The following is a 19,405-nucleotide window of genomic DNA, read 5'->3' as shown; positions in this document are numbered from 1 at the left end:
TCCAGATCCTCTCCTTCCCTCCTCCTACCAGCTCCCCAGGTTAGTTCTGGCCACGTGGGGCGGGGCGTGCCCCCCAGGGGCCGGCCCACAGTGTCTTACTTTCTGGGAGCACTCCCTTGGGGTTCCTTGACATCCTTAAGTATTTTGATAATCTCCCACAACTGTGTTATAAATTCTGGGGTGGGATCAAGAGAGAGGAAGTGAGGGGCCGAGACCCCACCTGCCTCCCCAGGTACAGCACAGAGGAAATTAAGCGAGCCTGGGTCACAGGGCTTCGGTGAAGAGAGGTTCTGCCAGGATGTCTCCTTTGATCTCACTCCAGCCCACGCACTGTAATCCTGTGAGGCAGAAGCGCTGGGCTGGGATTCTAATTCCAGGTTCTGACACCAGAACCCCAGCGACTCTGGGCAGCATGATTTTCGTTCTACGTCTGCCTGGACTGGCCAAAAGGTCAAGTCACTTGGCCACTCTGAGACTGTTTTTTCTTCGGTCAACTGTTGGGATGGTCATGGCTAGTGGGTGGCAGCTGGCGGGAGCGGTGTGGTGCCCCACGGTGCCCCAGGCAGGGGCGACGGGACCAGGTCTCCACGCCCGGTACGCCTGCCTGCCAGCCTGCCCTGTCCTGGGGAAAGGCTCCTTCCTCTCCGTGGGCCCTGCTGCCCTCTGCTGGTCGAGGTCCAGCCACCCGGCCAGTGCCCAGGGGAGGTCAGGAGCCAGGGCTGGGAGTCCCATCGAGCGTCCAAGAGCCCAGCTCTACCACTCACTGCTTCTGGCCCCACTCTTTAGCTTTCTGAACCGGTTTCGTCCTCTATAAAGTAAGGGTATTGTGAGGACCGAATGAGGGGGGGATGTGCAGAATGTTACCTGCGGTGCCTGGCCAGACAGGACTCTGGGATGCTCTTCTGGCGGGTGGACAGGGGCACGGGTCCTACAACAACCCTGTTTCAGGTTTGTGGGTGTGGCGGGTGAGCTCTGCATGTGTGTCTTTCCTTCAGCAACCACCCCCGACCCCCACCCCGCTCCTGTGTATCTCAACGGCAGGAGCAGGCTGGGAGTGAATGTCAGACGCTCCCTCCCCCGCCGGTTGTGTCCACATTGGAGGTCCCATGGAGGATGGAGAATGGAGGCTTAGAAGGTAAGGACCACGTCCTGCTCACTCGCATACCCCCGCTGCTTGGTGTTCAACGTCTAGAACAGGAACCGCACGTGCTAGGCAACCCATACGTATTTCCTAATCAAACGCATCGAGTGTCTGCCCTGAGATTAGCACTGGTCCAGTCTTCGTGTTTCTGCAGATGTGAGCTCTGGAGGAAATTCCAGCCCATCCTCCTGCCTCCCCTTGGAGGGTCGGGCCAAATCCGACCTGTTTAAACAGAAGCATTTAGCTGGAGATCCAGCCTTTAGAACGCAGGGTGAGCCGTCAGCTATCTGGCTCTCTTTTGGATCTCTCTGTCCCTCAGCCTGCTTTCGGGCTTGGTTGGTTCCCAGCCAGTGGCTTCGGGGTGACTTCCTGGGGTCCGTGAGTTTTCATCCTCCAGGGGAGGGCCCCCGGGGGCAGAAGGAGGCCCGAGAAAACAAAGAGGTTGACCTGAAGTGGGGTGATCTGGCAGCCACCCTCCCCTCCCTGCACCCGGATGTGGTGCTGTCCAGGCAGAGGGAAGCTTCGTGACTCACAGAGTGTGCCCCACCCTCCCCACCCCCAGGATGCTAGGGAGTGGCCTGTCCTGGAGGAGGTGACTTGGGGTCCCCACCCCTGCCCCCCCCCCTTGCCTTCCCGGCAGGCAACCCCAAGACCGGTGGAGGCGGTGTGGAGAAATGAAGACACTGTGGTTTGTGGCTCTTGGCCCCAGCTGGCCTCTGGGCTGTGCCTTCCCCTGGCTCCCACCAGTCTGGCCGCCGCCCTGCCAGGCGGGCTTGTGAGGAACTGAAAGGGGGGCTTGGCGGGTGAGGAGGAGGAGAACAACAGCCCATAATGACAACCTGGCTCCCGGGCCAGGCGTCTCCAAGTGCTGCCGCCTGCTGTGCCCTCCTGTGACACCTGGGATGGCTGCGTGGGGTGGCCTGGTGGGATCCGCCTGCCTCCTCTCCCACTGCCGGGGGAAGGGGCTCGCCTTCTCCAAGCTCACGCAGGGGAGAGGACTGCATTCTTCCCTCACAGTGTCCCCACCCTTCCCACGGTCCACCATGCCGCCACCACGGCCTCCGGCCCAGGAGTCACCCGGCCTTGACCTGTGCAGGCTTGTTTCTTCTGTAGTGTCTGGACGTCTGTGGCCGCCCAACTGGTCTCCTGCTCCCGCCTCTGCCTCCCAGCCGTCCTGCCCCGTCCATCACCAGACTCTCATCTTCAGGCTGTTCCCACAGCAGGGAAGCAAAGCCCAATTCCTGAGCCAAGGGGCCTGTGCAAAGACAGCGGACCCTTTGGGGTGTGTGCAGTGAGCAGGGGGTGAACAAGTCGGCAGGTCCCCAGGCTTCCTGGGAAAAGGGGTGTCTGAGCTAGACTCTGAAGGATTTGGGGATGGAGGGGGAATCTGAATAGGCGGTGATCAGGAGGAAGGGCGCGCCGAGGCGGGCCAACAGCCTGAGCAACAGTACCGGTCCGTGGTGCTCCCTGGTGCGGTCCCCCACACGTGGCTGGAGTGTCAGGTGTCTGGACAAGAAGTAGGGGAGGTGGCTTGCAGCCAGATGCAGGAGACCCCAAGTCCCCGTCTGGGGAAGCAGGACGGCCTTCTCTGGGCAGAGGGGCTCGGGTGACGTGACTGGATCCGTGCTTCGGAAAATGGCTGTGCTGGTGGTGGTGAGGAGGACGGAGGAGGCAGGGAGATTTACGCGGCAATCCAGGCAGGACGAGGCGTGAGCCTGAAGTGGAGCACCGATCCTGTCATCCAGCCCATATTTCTTTGTGCTTCCTACAGGCTGGGCACCGCTTGAGACACAGGGGGTTCCAATAAACCCAGTCTGGGCTCTTGGGGAGCCCGCAATCCAGCGGGGGAGACAGACAGGACCAGGGCACACGGGGAAGAGAGTAAAGAAAGTAAAGGAGAGCAGCCGAGGGCGGGGCGAGGCAGAGAAAGCTAATGTGTGTCCCCGACTCAACTGCTCCCCTGCAGGGACCCCGTCAAACCGGGCACAGTCCGCTTCCCCTGCTGTGTGGTGGCTCCAGAAGCCCCTTCCCTGTGCACCACCGCGCCCTCCATCTCCCTGACCACCCTCTGCTCAGAGAGCAGCTCTTCTCTGCCCTTAACCTTGCAGCATGTGTTCTGGGTGCGACGCAGTGACCGCTGAGTTAAGCTTCAGGCCTACCTCCCGCCATGTGACCTTCTTCCTCAGGAAACCCGTCCGGTAAGGCCTTCCACTGATTGGATGAGGCCCACACAATACGCAAGGTCATCTCTCTACTCAAAGCCTACTGACTTAAATGTTAATTACATGCAAACAATATTTTCAGGGGCAGCATCCAGGCTGGGGTTCGTCCAAACGACCAGGCACTGTTACCTAGTCAAGTTGACACGTAAAGTAACCTTCAAGCCTGTTTCTTTCTCTATCTAATCATCTCATTCCTGGTAGAACACTGACTGCCAAGAGATAAGAGGCAAGGAAGCGGGACCTATTCTTCCCGTTTACCAGGTGAGAAGACTGAGCCCGTCCCAGGACCAAGCACATCACTCCTTCCACCTCCGTGTTAATCCTCTCAGCCCCACATCCTTTCACTCTGCTTGCCTTGCAAAACTTCACACGGCATCTCAAGCTCTCAGGTCACCATGATGGGACACGTGTTCCCCCCTATGCTTACCTGTGGTCCTCTTTCCGGGGAAGGGCTTTCTCTCCGGGTAACTTCCCAACCACCTCTTCAGGCTGGGGTTGGGACCCCTCCTGTGCCTATGCCAGGGCACTGTAAACACACCTGGCTTTGAGGGCACAAACCGCGGTTCCCGTGTATTATCCCCAGCTCTTGTCACAGTGTGGGGCACACCAGAGAGCTCGTGAGACACCAGGCTGTTGAAGGAACAGATGACAGTCCCTGGTTGTCTCAGGGAAGGAGCCTACGCCCCCTCCCCCGTCTCCTAACTTCTTGTTCAACATCTTACCCTCAAGTATAGGACATACTGTCCAGCCCAGCCGTACTCCGTGCAATTCATTCCATGCTTCCTGCATCATCCTTTATGGCCGGCACTGTGCTGGGTAGCGGACAAGCATTTTGTCACTTTGTTCCCATAGCAACCCTGTAGGATGGGTATGATTGTTCCCATTTGCTAGACGGGGTATTGAGGCTCAAAGGGTGTTAACTCTCATAAAATCACATAGCTATGGAAAATGAGAGCACTGACATTCGAACCCAGATCTGCCACTGACTCCAGGGATGGAACAATCATCAATGCCAAAAGGCCAAGCCACATCCTCAGCTAGGAGCTGGGGGACAAAAAGATGAAGCCAATAGGATCCTTACTTCAAGGAAGTCAAGGTCTAGTGCAAGAAGACAGAGGCACAAGAAGTCAGTGTGAAAAGCATCATGGCGACATAAATATCAGCGCTCCAGGAACACGTATTTTGGGAAATTACAGAAGAGAGCGGTCTGAGCTGGGATTGGGGAGGGCAGGAAGCGGAGAATAGGGAAGAACATTCTGGGCATGGGGTATGCTTGGCGGGGAGGAAAAATCAAGCTAAAATCTAGGCCAGGAAAAGCTATTTCCCATTCCTAGCAGTTTCTAGTAAAACCCTGAAGCAGAGCCTGTAATCCACGTGGGGTTTTTAGAGCGGGCCCCTAACACCATTTCACCTGCCTCCGTTCAGTTCTGTAACCCAAGCTGTGAGCCCTCACCAGGCAGAAGTGGTCCCTCCCTCGAGCTTTTTCTAAAGAAACCGAAGGGGTGTGTGTTTGTGGCTGGTTCTACGTGCTGGGACCTCATCCGATCAGTTGAAGGCCTTAAGAAAAATGACCGATTTGTCGAGGAAGAAGGAATTCTGCCTCAAGTCAGCAACACAGAAAGCCTGCCTGAGTATCCAGCCTGCCGCCCTGCAGAATTCAGCCTCAAGACTGCAACATCAACTTACCTGAATCTCCAGCCTCCTCCTGCTGGCCCCTCTGATCATGTGAGATAATTAATGTAATATCGAGTATATTACGTAGATTACAGCTCTGCAGTATTACATATTTATCATAAACCAAAATAATACTTGTGAATGTTTTGTGAGCACTTACTGTGTGCCAGGCACCTGCTAAGTTCTTTCCGTGTGTCTCATGAGGCTCTTACTCATCTAAAGGCTCCATGACATCATTTGTGATTTCACAGATGAGGATATTGAGATGCAGAGGGTGGAAGTAATTTGCCCAAGGTCCTAAGGTGATAAAGCCAGGTTTGGATCCAGGAGGTTCCCCTCCAGTGCCTACAGGTGGTGAATTCTTATCTGCTATGGAACATGCGTGTAAAGCAAGAGACATGATATAACTGACAAAAGATGTTGTTTTACTTGTTATAGTTACCACTGGATGGGCAAGGGGGAAGGGGGAAGGGGGAAGGGGGAAGGGCAAGGTGTTGAGTTCTGACCCAGGTTCCTAGAAGCGCAAGGTCCTGAAGGTGCAGCCCTGGGAACAGCCGCTAGGCGGCACCAGGCTGCACAGGCTGCTTCCGGATGTGCGGTCCAGGCTGGGGGCTGGGCGTCTGGTAGTCATTCTAGGGCACTCCAGGACTAGCCCCCACAGGGCTGGTGGGCTCTGGGACCCCCTTCCTCAGGCCTCAGGGGGGTTACGCTCCAGTCCAGGGACCACAGACCCGGGGTCCGGTGCCCGGCCTTCATGGTGTCCATCTGTTTTGAGGTGCAGTTCGGTGGTCACAGCCTGGGGACTGGGTCTAGCCCAGTCAAGTGGGCAGAAAGAAGGTCAGCACCCAGCTCCTTCCTATGCTGCTGGGGTGGTGGGGGCAGGGAAGGCCTCAAGATGTCAGGTCAGCACACAAAAGCTCCGGGTAACCCTCCTCCAGAAGTTGCGACTGCGGCTGCTCAGGGCCACCTCGGCTGCTTCCTGGAAGACCGCGTGGACGTTTTCCTGGAGCAAGGCCGAGCACTCAAGGTAGGCCACTGCGCCCACGGACCTCGCCATCTCCTGGCCCTAACAGAGAGAGTGCACAGGGCTGCCGTGAGGTACAGGACTTGGGGGCCTCACGTCCCGCCTCCCCGCAGCCCTCGTGGTCATCCTAGGGAGTCTCCAGGACAAAAGTGGAAGGCGAGTTTTTCTAGGACCCCTACAGCTCCTGCCCCCGATCCTGACCAAGCACTCTCGTGGCTTCGTTGGGTTTCCTGCCTCAGCTCCAGGATGGGTCCCTGCCTCTCAAGGCACCAACTAATCGACTTCCCAGGTATGTAGCAGAGAGGGGCCTGCAGAAGAGCTAAGGGTTCTTCTCCAGACCTCAGGTTCCCTATCTGTGAAGTGGATGGGTAGGATTATCTGAATGTGCACACCACTGGCTCTCTCTTCCATAGGCAGAACCTTCCAGAGTGTTCTAGGTACCATTTCCAAGCCCAGGCAATTCTAAGATGACCCCTGCCCTGACCCACTCTTAAGTGTGCTGGATGTCTGGCCCCGCTGACAGGCTGGGCTACATCAGCGTACCCAGAAGTTCCCCCCGCCCCCAGAACCGGGCCCCCGGGCAGAGTTTCCTACCCTGTGGTAGGTAACAGGCTCCAGTCTATTTTTCCGCAACTTCTTCACCAGCGACTTGTCCTTGCGCAGGTCCGTTTTGCAGCCCACGACAATGAGGGGCACCTCCTTGCAGAAGTGGTTCACCTCTGGGTACCACTGCGGGGAGGGGGGCAGTGCAGGTGTGTGTTAGTCATAGGGACTGTTCTTTTCTGCAGATGGGCAGGATGGGTCACTGTCCTGCTCCCCAGGCAGACTCCAGTGGTGATAATCAGTACAGCCAACATTTAGGGAGAACTACTCTGAGCTAGGCTCTAAGACTTCACATGTATGATATCATCAATCCCCCAAGTCCCTGTGAAGCAAGTTCTATCATCAGTCCCATTGTACAGATGCACTAACTGAGGCTCGGAGAGGCTGTATAACTTGGCCTTGGCCACACGACTAGAAGTGGCAGGATTTGAGTCCAGGGGCTGGGGCCCAGAGCCCTGCTCCCACCTGGTCTAGAATCCTGCCACTCTGCAAGGTAAGGGCTCCCAAGTCCACCTCCCAGCTGGGTAAGATATATAAGGAAATAAGTCATCCTTTAAAAATAAAGCAGCTCACAAAATGGATGCAGCAGCTGTTTGCCTGTCGGAGGGAACACTTCTGTTCTGTGTCAGCTGCTCTTTGGAATGTGAGGCTCCGGGGCCTGGTTATTCCAGCCTGGACAACCACTGGGAAGTCTAGAATCTGGAGACGGGGGCTTTATATTTCCAGGAGTGCGTGCTTGCTCAGTTTGTATTCTGGAAAAATACTGGCATCAAACCGTCTGGCTCCTGGAGACAGATGGGGCCCAGGTGGGGTCCTGGGCTGACTCCCCATACCGCAACCCCCTCCACACAACTGCACTTGAAAACAGTCTCCAAAAATGGTCTCCACCATGACTTCACCTTGCTAAATCCAACAGTGAATCCTCAGCCTTCAACCTACCTGAGCCCTGGCACCAGCCAGGGATCTCTCCCTCCTCTACGACCTGGGTGGCGCTTTGCCCTAGGACCCTGCTCTCTTGGTTCTTCTCCTTGGGTCTCCAGGGGTCCTCCCCACCCCCACCCCATCTTGTCCAAAGCTGTTCCCCACTAGCAGTTCCCAAATGGATCTGCCCAGCCCGGCCTGGCCCTCTCCTGGGAACGGCAGACTAAGACCTCCGCCTGTGTACCTGGCCCTCCACTGGGATGTCCAACAGGCCCCCATCTCCCACCTCCTCGCCCACCCCTTGTTCCTTCTCATCTCAGCGGGGGGAAATGGCAAGGCTACCTTCCACTTGCTCTGGTCAAGACGTCTCTCCCACCTACATCCAATCTGTAAATCCTGATGGCTTTCCAAACAGGGTCTATACCCACCCACCTCTCACCACGCCCCCTGCTAGCACCCTGGTCACAGCCACCACCACCCACCACTTCTCCTAGGGCCCCAGCACCTAGAACAGTGCCTGGTGCACAGATGTGTTGCCACTTTATTTTTATTAAATTGAAAAAAAATTTTTAAATATTTATTCATTTTTTGAGAGAGAGAGAGAGAGAGAGGGAGAGAGAGAGAGAGTGAGCACGAGTGGAGGAGGGGCAGAGAGACAGGGAGACACAGAATCCAAAGCAGGCTCCAGGCTCCGAGCTGTCAGCACAGAGTCCGATGCGGGGCTTGAACCCACAAACCGCGAGATCATGACCTGAGCCAGTCAGATGCTTAACCAACAGCGCCACCCGGGAGGCCCCATCAAGGCTGCCACTTGAATAGATGTGCATCTTGGAGCAACGGATCCATTCTGGAGATAATACTACTATGGGCTCCATCAGGTTGTTAGATGGAGTAAACGAGTGGACGTGTGGAAGTGCCCGCCCACAACAGTGCGTGGCATAAGGAAAGTTCTCAATAAATATTATCATCGTCACTGTGGTTAATGTTACTGACGCTGTCACCAGCTGTGCTCCGGAACCCTGAAGCACACAGTTCACGTGGAGGCCTGGCAGCAGTGGGGTAGGAGCAGAAAAACTCAAGGGACCACATCCCTGACACCTGGGGGCAGGGAGAAGCCTTGGGAACCCCCGACATACCTGGGGGGTGGGTAGTTTGGGAGGCTGCTAAAAGCTAGCGGTCACACAGAAGGGGGCTGAGCTGCTAGACGCTGACCATTCATGCATCCTTGGGCAGGCCCAGGCTGGGGAGACGCAGGGGCCCCTGAGTCATCCAGTGTTCTCAGGCAGGGTCACCATGGAAAGAGCCACAGCATTCTGAGTCCAGTATAGAGCAGGCAAGGAGCACTGGACTGGGAATGTGAGGCCAGACCCTGCCACCAAATCCCTCTGGCACCTCTGGCAAGTTGCTGCCCTTGCTCTGGGCCTCGGTTTCCCCATATATATGCTAAAGATGCTGGACCGGATGCCATCCAGGGCCTGCCACACTCTGGCAGTCTGCTGAGTCAAGGGTGGGGGCAGAGCGGAGTGGCCTGGTTATGGGGACTGTACCTCCCCAAGTCCCTGGTACCTACCCGGTTAAAGATGTTGTCAAAGCTGTGTGGGCTGGTTACATCAAAGCAGAGGAGCAGGACACTGGCGTCAGGGTAGAACAGGGGCCGCAGGCGGTCATAGTCAACTTGTCCTGCGGAGAGTGGGGGTGGTCACTCCCTCCAGATCTCCCCCAACATCAGGGAGGTCATCCCACCAGACAGGGGCGTCTGGATCAGGGCCTGGTTGTGTGCCTCAAGGTCTTAGCAGATTCAGTGCTTAGCTGGTCATTCCACGTGAATGTCTCCCTCGGGGCAGTGTTCCCCTGGCTTGCCCGTGGGATGTGCCAGCCCTGGCCTGGGTGACACCACTTGCTGAGAGAGCCCTGTTCTGGAAGGAGCGGAGGGGAGGGCGGAAGCCCAGTCTGCAGGGACCGAGCCCATCCCATAGAAGCCTGCTTTGCCCCGGGCATAGGGCTGAGGACTAAGAAGCGGTAGGACCCTGGGCAAAGGCACCTTGGCGCATGCATGACGGTAAGGGGGCTGCTGGGCCTCCCTGGGGTTAGCGGTCAGCTCTGGCATGGATGTGACTGAACCCTCATGTAGGCGAGGTCAGGAAGCTGGAGGGCAGAGGTCAAAGTCAGGCAGTTCTTACGGAAGCTAAAGCCAAGGTGGAATGCTCAGGAGGCCAGAACAGTTCACCCCTTGAGAGGAAAGTGCTCTGGATTCCCCCTTGTCTGCAGGATGCACTTGGCTACCCTGGGCTGGGGAAGGCAGCAGACACAGGCGCAGAAGCAAAGTAGGTTCGGGTTCCTGGGGACCCTAACCCTGGCCAACACCTGTCCCTTGGTGATTGGTTGGCCTCCCTGGTTCAGAAGGAAAGGAGTAGGGCTTGGCTTCTGGGCATGTGAGGCTCCCCTCCCGCCCTCGCAGCCCTGCATACCCACCTGCCGTGTCCCAGATTTGGAGGTTCAGGGGTTTGCCCTTCATTTGCAGATTAACGGTGACCCGCTCAAACACAGTGGGGGTGTAGCTCTGAGGAAGAAGGGGACAAGATGCAGGCTGTGAGGACAGCTTCTGAAGCGGGGTGGCCCCCACTGCCCAGGCCAGAGAGAGCCCACGAATGCCTGCAGCACAGCTCCGGTTTGGGAGTCTGACGGTGTGAGGGAGACAGTCTCCGGGAAGCAGGCTGTGGCCAGCAGGGTTGAGGCCTCGAGCTGCCGCTTCCTCCTAACTATTTGCCCCAGCAAGGCCCTGAACCTCCCCGGCCTTCTTGACGGTAAAGTGGGAATATTAAAAGTACCGAATGCACGGTGCTGCTGTAAGGATTCAGTGAGAGGCTCCGTGCAGAGCCTGGCACAAAATAAGCACTCTACACATGCCAGCTACTGTTATTTTTATCTTTGTCCCCCTGGATGGGGGACTGTCCCATTTCTGAGTCTTCCTTCATTCTGTCCCCTCCTCCTAGAATGACATTAACCTACATTTGTTCGTTCGTTCATTCATTCATTCGTTCGTTCATACATTCATTCAGTAAACATCAGCACCTTCTCTAGCTCTGGATATTGGGGAACAAGTAATAAACAAGGGTCACTGTGTGCCCTGGGGAGCTTGCAGCTTTTCGGGGGGAGGGTCCCTGCTTTGTCTCTCAACCTCTCAGGCCCCTGCCCCATGCCACGTCCCCCAGGATGCCTTTCTGGAACCCTTCCCACACCCTCTCTATTTCTGCCTTTCTTATTTGCCCTGCGGGCATCAGGAGGAAGTCACCCAGACCACATGCCCTTCCTGCCCAGGCCGAGAGCCTGACTGCATTCCCTCTCCATAAAGGCTGGGTGAATGGAAACAGGGTGGGTTTTGTGCACAGACAAAATGCAGAAATGAGAAGGGGAAGCTTTTACGGATAGGGTCTGAGCAACAGGTGAGGAGGTTTTCAAAACTCTACCCCAACACAAGCCCTCAGCTGGAGTGGGAAGCTAGAGCAGCTACGTCTTGGGTCCCCAAGCCTCACTCGCTTGCTCAGGGTTGGTTGGTGGGATCACAGCATAGGGAGACCCTGTCCTCCCCACTTCCGATGCCAGGTGGGGCCCCCAGCTGCCTGTGACTCAGGAGGACTTCAAGCCTGCCTGCCTGTCTGCCCGCTGGCATTCTGAGTCAGGCCCTGGCTGCCTGGAGGGGCGGCCCCTTAGCGGTGGGTCAGTGCGGTCCTCCAGGCCACGTGGGAAGGTACAGGGGGAGGATGGAGGAAGGTGAGTCCCAAAGCGGGCAGATGGGGAAGTTGAGGATGACCCTGGGATAGAGGTTCGATCCGCCCTGGACCCTAGCCACCTGTCACTCTCTCTACTAGTAGGTACAGATGACGGCTCCACCCACCTCCCCAGCACCCCCCTGCCCTGGCCCCCTCCCCTCAGGCCCTTTGTCTGGTGGGAGGCAGCGTGACTTGGTGGCTAGGAGCACTGGCTTTGGAACCAGATGTTCCCGGTTTAGGACTGGCTCTGGCCCTCACCAGCTGTGTGACTTTGGGCCCGTCCCCTCTCTGGTTAAAGAAGAGTGTCCCGGGGCGCCTGGGTGACTCAGTCGGTTAAGCGGCCGACTTCGGCCCAGGTCACGATCTTGCGGTCCGTGAGTTCGAGCCCCGCGTCAGGGTCTGTGCTGACAGCTCAGAGCCTGGAGCCTGTTTCAGATTCTGTGTCTCCCTCTCTCTGACCCTCCCCCATTCATGCTCTGTCTCTCTCTGTCTCAAAAATAAATAAACATTAAAAAAATTTAAAAAAAAAAATAAATAAATATAAAAAAAAATAAAAAAAATAAAAAAAAGAAGAGTGTCCCTTTTTAGTGTAGGGGAGACCGGCTGGCAGGTAAGGCCCAGCATAAATGCCCACTACTTAGAAAGCTGGTCGCCAGGGGCAATGTCCATGCCAGCTGCCATCCATCCATCCCTCTAGGTGATGCGTCCTTCCCCCGCCTATCACCGTGGAGGGCACTGACACCTGCTTCCACTCACCCACTCTCCTGTGGCAGGACCCCTCCTGATCTGACATGGAGGGCAACCTGCCACAAAGCTCTTGGGAGACACATGTCAGTACCTTGCAAATGCCTGTGGAGATGACAGCGTCGTGCACATTTTCTAGGGATCTACTATGCGTGGCCCTCCATGTGTACTGTCCCTGACCCTTGCATCCTTGGGAAGTTGGCACTATTCCCATTTTCCTGATGAGGACAGAGGAGGGAAGGGAATTGCCTGAAGTAACATACTAGACAGCTGGCTAAGGATGGAGTCAGGTCTTTCTGGCTCCAGAGGTCAGGCTCTGTCCCCGGTCATGTGCCTTTTCCTGAGGTCACTGACTCTCTAGCCCCTGGTGACAGGAGTGGGTAGGAAAGCCCCATTCCAGGCTTCGTGGCTGGGTTGCTCCCGGGGCTTGTAACTGTCACAACCCTCCCCCCTACTCTGCAATGTCATCCTGGAGACTTTTACACCTTCTGTTGTGTTCTTTGAACCACCAGGCAGGGTCACTCTGACCATTAAGTGCCTAATCTTATCTGTTAAGCTGTCCTCAGCCAGGATGGCAGGGTGAGGCCTGAGCTAGACTAGGGCAGAGATGACTCAGGCTTGGATCTGTCCTCATGGGGCTCACAGACAGACAGATGGGTCATTATAGGACAGGAGAACGTAGGTCAAGAAGAGAGTCAGGGGTTTCACACCCATGAGAGTCCTTGTGCGGACCAGGAGGGACTCAGCTGGTTCTGGAAGGTAGGGCTGGTGCTCTCTGCCCCCTCCCCTCCCCACTCCTCCATGGGACCCCTGGGCTTTGGAATGGTTGCTGAGTCAAATGTCAGCCAGGACTGGGCAGAGGCTGGTGCCCAGCCTGGACTTCCTCTGCCTCAGGAGCTCTCTCTACTCTGTTCCCCTGCCCCAAGGCTGGGCCACAGACAGACAAGAGTCACTGAGGCCCCTTTAAATCCCAGCCTACTCTCTGCTCTTTGGGGGACTCCAAGTCTTCTAGCTGCTGGCTCCCATAGCTTGGAGGGCTGCCAGGAGGAGGAGTTTAGGGGCAGGAGCAGAAGGCTGGTCTGGCAGGCAGAGCACTGGGGGCTATGAAGAGTATTCCGGTCAGGGGCGGGGAGAACTGGGCTCCTGACCTGCACTGCCACCACTGGGCTCCCTAAGGCAAGACTCGCTCTGGCTTCACTTTTCCCACCTGTAACATGAGGCCTTTCCAGCACTTGGACCTTGTAGTTCTCTTAAAAGGAGAGGTCTTTCTTGGGCCTGGAGACAGAGGGGTCCCTAAACAGATGAGGACAGGTCAGGTCCATCCCCCCTGGTGACAAGCATGTCCTCCCTTCTCCTGGCCAGCTCCAGCCTATCCTTCAAAACACACATTCCATCAACTTCCAGACGACCATTTCCACACCGCCACCTCTCTGGAATCAGGATGAGCCTTGCCATCAGGGATGTCTCAGAGCCCAAGATACTCCTCCCGGCTGGTCTCCTGGACCCTGGCTGGCCTGGTCCCTCTGCGGGCACTCTCCCCACCATGTCGTAATTGTTGGGTTCCCATGCGCAGCATGTGGGGGCCCAGAAACTTGTCCAACCCAACTTAAAAATGTGACTGGCCAGCGGAGGTGACGTCAGCTCCATAAACCACAAAGCAAAAGTTGGCTCGATGCTGCCACAGTGGAAAGGAAGGTCTGACACTTTTACCAGGCCTGGCCTCTCCTGCCTCCCCCATCGGACTCCCAGGGCTTGAGCAAACCCAGGGGTTTGGAGGATGCTGGGACAGGCAGGAGGGAGAAGAAATGCTGGAAGCAAACCCCCGGACTCCCAGGAGAACTGGGCTGAGACGTGGCACAGTGAGTGGGTCCAGCCCCTGTCCTGGTGCCTGTGAGTCCGCATAGACAGTCAATGAGCATGCTAGTGAAGGACTGAGGGCCCACGTGCCCAGAGCGTCCAGGATGTGCCAGGTACACAGGGGCTGTCTCTCAGCCTTACCTTAATTCTGCCTCGTCACCACTCTTAAGTCTCCTGCCCTATGAGATTGCGTGAGGAAACAGAGGCTCAGAGAGGCTAAGCAAGTTACTGAGGGCCACACAGTTTGTTGGAGGACAGCTGAGGTGGCAAACAAGCTGCCCGACCTGAGTCTGGTATGCTTTGGCCCTCCAAGACAGAGCCCACGACATGCCCGTTGTACAGGCAAGAGCTGGTAGAGAAGAGATGACATTTGCCAACTTTCGGTGAGTCTCTCCTGTTGCAGGCTCAGAGGTGAGCCCTTGACCGGTACTAACTCACCCTTCACAGTGACCCTGGAAGGTGGGCACCATCCTTATTCCTCTGATGCGGTTAAAACAGGCACAGAGAGGGCAGGGGACTAGCCCAAGGGTGCACAGCTTTAGGTGGCAAAGTCGTAATTCGAACCCAGGCAAGGGTGGCTCCGGTGTCCTCAGTCCCTCCGAGCCGTGCCGCGCCACCAAGTGCTCTCTTAGGATCTGCTGGGTCCCCAGCTGGCCCAAGTCCGTCCCACGACACCTCTCCCAGGTAGGTGCCATTCTTGCCACTTTGCAGATGATACCACTGAGGCCCTCGCTGCCGATGGCGGAGCGAGAAACGCCTTTGCGCCCACACTCTGCTGGGAGACCCCTTGGGAGGCCGGGGTTGGGGGCGGGGAGCGCGCGAGGCGGGGTTGGGGGCTGCCACTCACCTCGGGGAAGGCCCCCTCAGTGAAGACCATCAGCAGCGACGTCTTCCCGCAGCCGCCGTCGCCCACCAGCACCACCTTGACGGACCGTGCGCCCGGCGGCGCCTCGGCGTCCGCGGTCTGGGCGGCCTTCATCGCGGGCCGGCGGGCTTCGGCGGGCTTCGGCTCGCGGCGCGCGGGGCGGCCGGCGGGGCAGGAATGTGGAAGGGGCGGGGCGGCGGGAGGAAGTGCGCGCCCGCGGCCGGGGGGCGGGGCGCGGGGCCAGGTGAGAGCCCGGAGGCGTGGCGAGCGGGCGCGCCGGCCCCCTCGGGACGCCCTTCCCCGGCCCCTGCTGAGGGCGGGGGCCGGGGCCGGGGCCGCGGGAGGGGGCCTCCCCCCCCCCACCCTCGGCCTCCGTCCTCGGGAGGGCACCCGGGGCGGATGCGGAGAAGACAAGGAGCTGGACAGTGTGTGGGGGCGGTGTGGACGGGGAAAGACGAAGGCACCTGGCCCCCTTCCCCTGGGAGGAAAGCGGTGGGGGGTGGGGGTGGGGGTGGGGTGGGGGCGGGGGTCAGCCCGGTGGGCCGACCAGCTTTGCAGGGACAGGAGCTGGGTCCCTGGTGCCCAGCACAGGTGGGGCACCGAACAGGAGCCAGTGACTCTGGATGAATGAATGAATGAATGAATGTGCATTTCCCCCAGGGCTCTGGAATCAGAGCACACCACAATCCTCCCTCCAGATATTGAAGGCCAGGTGGGAAGGGGGTGACCCGGCCATGCCCTAATGGGTCAGTTGCTGGTGCTGCCAGGCTGGCCTGCCCTGCCCTGCCGTAGCCAGCACCAGGAAGTTTCGATGCAGGTGGCTGACCACCTGTCTCACCTCTGGCTGTGGCATAATCTAAGGAAACTGAGGGAACCTTCCATCTATAAACTGCTTAGAGGAGCAGGGTCTGGTGCATGGCTGGTGCCATGTATGAGTGATCCCTATTATTTAACCACCACTGACGCCCAAGGGCCTGGGGACCCTGAACTGTTCAAGACGAAGTCCCTATTCTGAGAAGCCCATGCCTAGGATGGGAGACAGGGAGGATGTCGGTGTGATTGGAGCTACAACAGAGATGGGGACAAGCAGCAGGACAGAAGCAGGGAAGAGGGGCTCCTTATCCAGGTGGGGTGGGGGTCAGGAAACCTTTCTGAGAAGAGGGGGCTGAGTGTTGAGGGGGAGGGAGAAAGGTGTTCCAAACTGAGGGAGCGGTACATGCATAGTATGGAGGCAAGAGAGAGGGGGCACTTTGGGGGGTTTGCAGTCCTTCCCTGTGATGGAAGGTGAGGTCGGGCTGGGGAGCTGGTGTCAGGAGAAGCTGAGGTTCAAATGGGGCCTGGATAGTGGCGCACTCTGGATGCTGAACTGAAGTGAAAACTCACTGTCCCCCGACTGCCCACCCCTGTTAGCAGCCAGAATTGAAATCTTTTGAAAATGGGCACAAGGGTCTCCCCAGAGTCTGGACTGACTGTTTTCAGTGAAGCTCAAGGGAACGGAGAGGGTAGAAGTCTTTGGGTTTCACACCCCCTTCCGCATGCAGGTCATGACGTCATCCCTTGTGGTGTGCAAAAGTGGGCAGGAGGAAAAGCACACTGAGCCCCCGTTGGACCTCACTGTGGACCAAAGAGGCAGCTGGGGCAGGAGTCACTGTCCTCATTGCACAGAGGTGGAGCCCAGACCCCTGATGCTTATTCCAAGCTCACCCAGGGCCCCAGGCAGCAGGTTGAATGGATAGAGCGAGCATCTCGTGAAATCCCCACCCTTTAGGTGCCCTCTCCTCCCCGAAACTGCCAAAGGGCTGAGCAGTGACTTGGTGCTGAGCTGGGTGTGTAGCTACGGAGCAGGGCTCCCCGCCCCAAGGAGTGGTTGGGAGGCGCCCAGTCCCCCAACGATCAGCTGTCAGCCTTGTCATCCCCACTGATGCTGTCATCAGGCTTTGGGTGGCAAGGCTAGGAGGCAGGTGGGGCCAGACTGGGGGTGGAGGGAGCTGAGAGTCAGGCAGAGGCGTTTGGCCTTGGTTGCTATAGGGATAATCATTCTAATGATATCCTTGACGTCTGTCATGCCTTACAGTTTCACTGAGCACTTCCTAACAATAACAGCGCCCATTAATGGATTGCTAACCCTGTGCAGGCACTGTCCCTTCGCAGGTGGGAATCATTAGCCCCATTTTACAGATGAGGAACCTGGAGGCCAGAGAGGTTCACTTCCTGTTTGAGATTCACAGCTAGTAAGAGGTAGAACTTGAACTGGAACCCGAGTCTTGGCACACAGCAGGGCTCTCTCCCGACATCATACCTGGTATGCAGTATTTCATCCAGCCATCAGACTGTGAGGTGAGCAGAACAAGTGATCTGCTTTCTTCATTCTACAGATTTGGGAACTGAGGCTCAGAGAAAGGCAGTGGCTTGTCTCAGCCTAGCTAGACACGGTCAGGATTTGAACCCAGATCTCCTGATGTGAAGCCCCAGCCTTACCTCCACTTTATGCTCATGCTTCTGCAGGAGGGAGCTTAGTTACTGGGTAAGGGGAATCTGCTCTGGTTGGCCAGGGATTTCCCTGAATCTCAGACTTTGCTGGGCCCTGGACAGCACCATTTTCCTGGGGCTTACTTTGGAGGTGGCCCAGGTCACAGTCTGCCTGGCCAGGGTACTGTTTACTGTTTTCTGGGGGGGGGGGGGGGGGGGGGGGGGAGGGGGGAGGGGGCTATCCTTGAAGGCCTGTGTGTGTCTCTGTCCCTTGAGACCCCACCAGTCCCAAGTCCAGAGCTCTTCTGCCACTCTGCACAGTGGGCAACTGCCTTGCAGACCCCAGAACATCAGAGGTGGCCAGGCTGGCCCTCGGCCTGCCATGGAATCCTCTCCTGGGGATGCAGGTGGCCAGGCAGGATCTTCCAGCCCCCAGCCTTGAGCACCTAAAGGCCAGAGACCAAGGCCAACCTCTGTACCCCTAGACAGCAGTGCCTGCCCCAGGCTGGCACCCAGCTGTGGCTCAAGATGTTATGTCCAATTGACTGCCTGGTTGGACAGAGGGGAAAGGAAGGAAAATGGGGCAGAGAGGAGAAGAAGGAAAGAAGGAAGATTGGTTGACTCAAAAGAATAGACAAACTTGGAGAAATGAAAACAGGAACAAATGATCGCATAGTTGAGTAAATACAGTGCATGACCTGACTGCAGGGTCAGCAGACAGGTGACCACCCTCCAGCCTCCCTCTGCTCAAGCCCACCTGGCATCCCACCCCACCCACTCTGAGGCCGGGAGTTCCCTGGGGCCCCAGCAGAGTCTCTGCTGCCGCCATGTGGCCGCTCTGCTCCCTGCACCATCATCATGAGGGCTGTGGGCTCTGCTTGGAGTTCCTGCCTTGGGGCGTGGGGCGCGTATGGGTGGTTGAAGGAGAGGGAACGTGGGTGCCGGTGGTGGATGGAACTTCAGAGGTCCAGTTATGCGCCCTTGGGATGCCTTGGTGGGATCTTTGCTCCTCCCGCCTCCCTATGTGCCCTCCCCTCCCTTTCATCTCAAACACCAGATCCCAAGAGGTCTTGCCCGTGGCCAGAACTCTTTCACCCAAAACTCTGGCCGCACGTTTAATGAGCATCTCCTGGGTGACATACACTTGGCACGTGTACATTTCATTCCATCCTATTATGTATTATTCTTATCCTTTGACAAAGGAGGAAGCTGAGGCCTAAAGAGGACAGATAATTTGCCCAAGATCCCACAGCTGATACATGGAGAAGCTGAGATTCTAACCAAGGCATTTGGGGCCTTAGAGCTCCTCCACACAGAATCCCCAAAAGTCAGAGGTGTGGGGAGCCTTTAGAGTTCTTCCTGTTAAGACAACAAGGGGACAATATGGGGAAACTGAGGCTCTCAACAGGAAGGGACTTGTCCAAACTATGGCAGGTAGAACCCAGAAGTGCCTCTTCTCCCAAGGTCCCTTCTGTCCGGTCTCCCCCAGATCAGCTCAACTCCAGCTACCATTTAACTGGACTTCAGGGCTGGGGAGGCAGGACTCCTGCCCTTGCCTCCTCTCCCCGCCTCCCCATTCTCGATCCTTCTGGGTGGAATGAGGTTGATAATGGGTGAGGGTGGGCAGAGACTGAGGGGCCCTCATGGCCCAATCTTAGTGTTTATTTAGCCTTTCCGTTTGTCCCTTTGGGTGTCTGCAGGCATAGATGGCCGGGGCAGGAGAGAGGAAGTGAAGGTCTGAACGGCAGTCGGCTGCGGATGATACAGTGGCTCGCCCTGCCCCTTCCACATGCAGGTGTGGCCCAGCCGCTGCCGAGGTCAGGTCACTGACCTCCATACCTGTCCTTTTGGGTGCGGCTCGGCTGATCCCTGAAGGCTCCCAGATGGAGGGGGCCTGGGACACTGGGGGCAGGCCCACGGGCCTAGGGCTGGGAGGGGGAAGAATGGGTGGGGTGGGGGGTATAGGCAGAAAAGAGAGGTCAGTAGTGCACTCTGGGCTGTGCGGAATGAACCTGAAACTGAGAAGCAGCTCAGACTGCCCCGCGCTGACCAAGAGCAGCGCTCGCCGGTGTCCCTGCGCATCACTTCCAAAGCCGCTCAGAAGCCTCTTCCTCC

General features: G+C 57.3%; 1 protein-coding gene across 1 annotated transcript; it reads right to left on the bottom strand.

The window, feature by feature from the left end:
* Positions 1-5,499: 5,499 nt before the first annotated feature.
* Positions 5,500-14,965, bottom strand: RHOD (ras homolog family member D). The gene is made up of 5 exons (XM_042905142.1): positions 14,804-14,965; positions 10,058-10,145; positions 9,156-9,265; positions 6,656-6,790; positions 5,500-6,103 (listed from the first exon to the last, which is right to left on the bottom strand). The coding sequence occupies exons 1-5, from the start codon at positions 14,933-14,935 to the stop codon at positions 5,936-5,938; spliced, it is 633 nt and encodes a 210-aa protein (XP_042761076.1). The 5' UTR covers positions 14,936-14,965; the 3' UTR covers positions 5,500-5,935.
* Positions 14,966-19,405: the final 4,440 nt, after the last annotated feature.

Source organism: Panthera leo, chromosome D1 (assembly GCF_018350215.1).
Source record: "Panthera leo isolate Ple1 chromosome D1, P.leo_Ple1_pat1.1, whole genome shotgun sequence".
Classification (NCBI taxonomy): domain Eukaryota; kingdom Metazoa; phylum Chordata; class Mammalia; order Carnivora; family Felidae; genus Panthera; species Panthera leo.
Note: the sequence above shows the minus strand (reverse complement) of the source record. Positions and strands in the feature narration are given on the sequence as shown.

Coding starts and splice junctions, on each gene's coding strand:
- RHOD (XM_042905142.1), bottom strand. CDS start 14,935: ATGAAGGCCGCCCAGACCGCGGACGCCGAGGCGCCGCCGGGCGCACGG. Junction 10,146..14,803: donor CTGAGGGGGCCTTCCCCGAG/GTGAGTGGCAGC, acceptor CTTCTTCCTCAG/AGCTACACCCCCACTGTGTT. Junction 9,266..10,057: donor CCAAATCTGGGACACGGCAG/GTGGGTATGCAG, acceptor CACTCTCCGCAG/GACAAGTTGACTATGACCGC.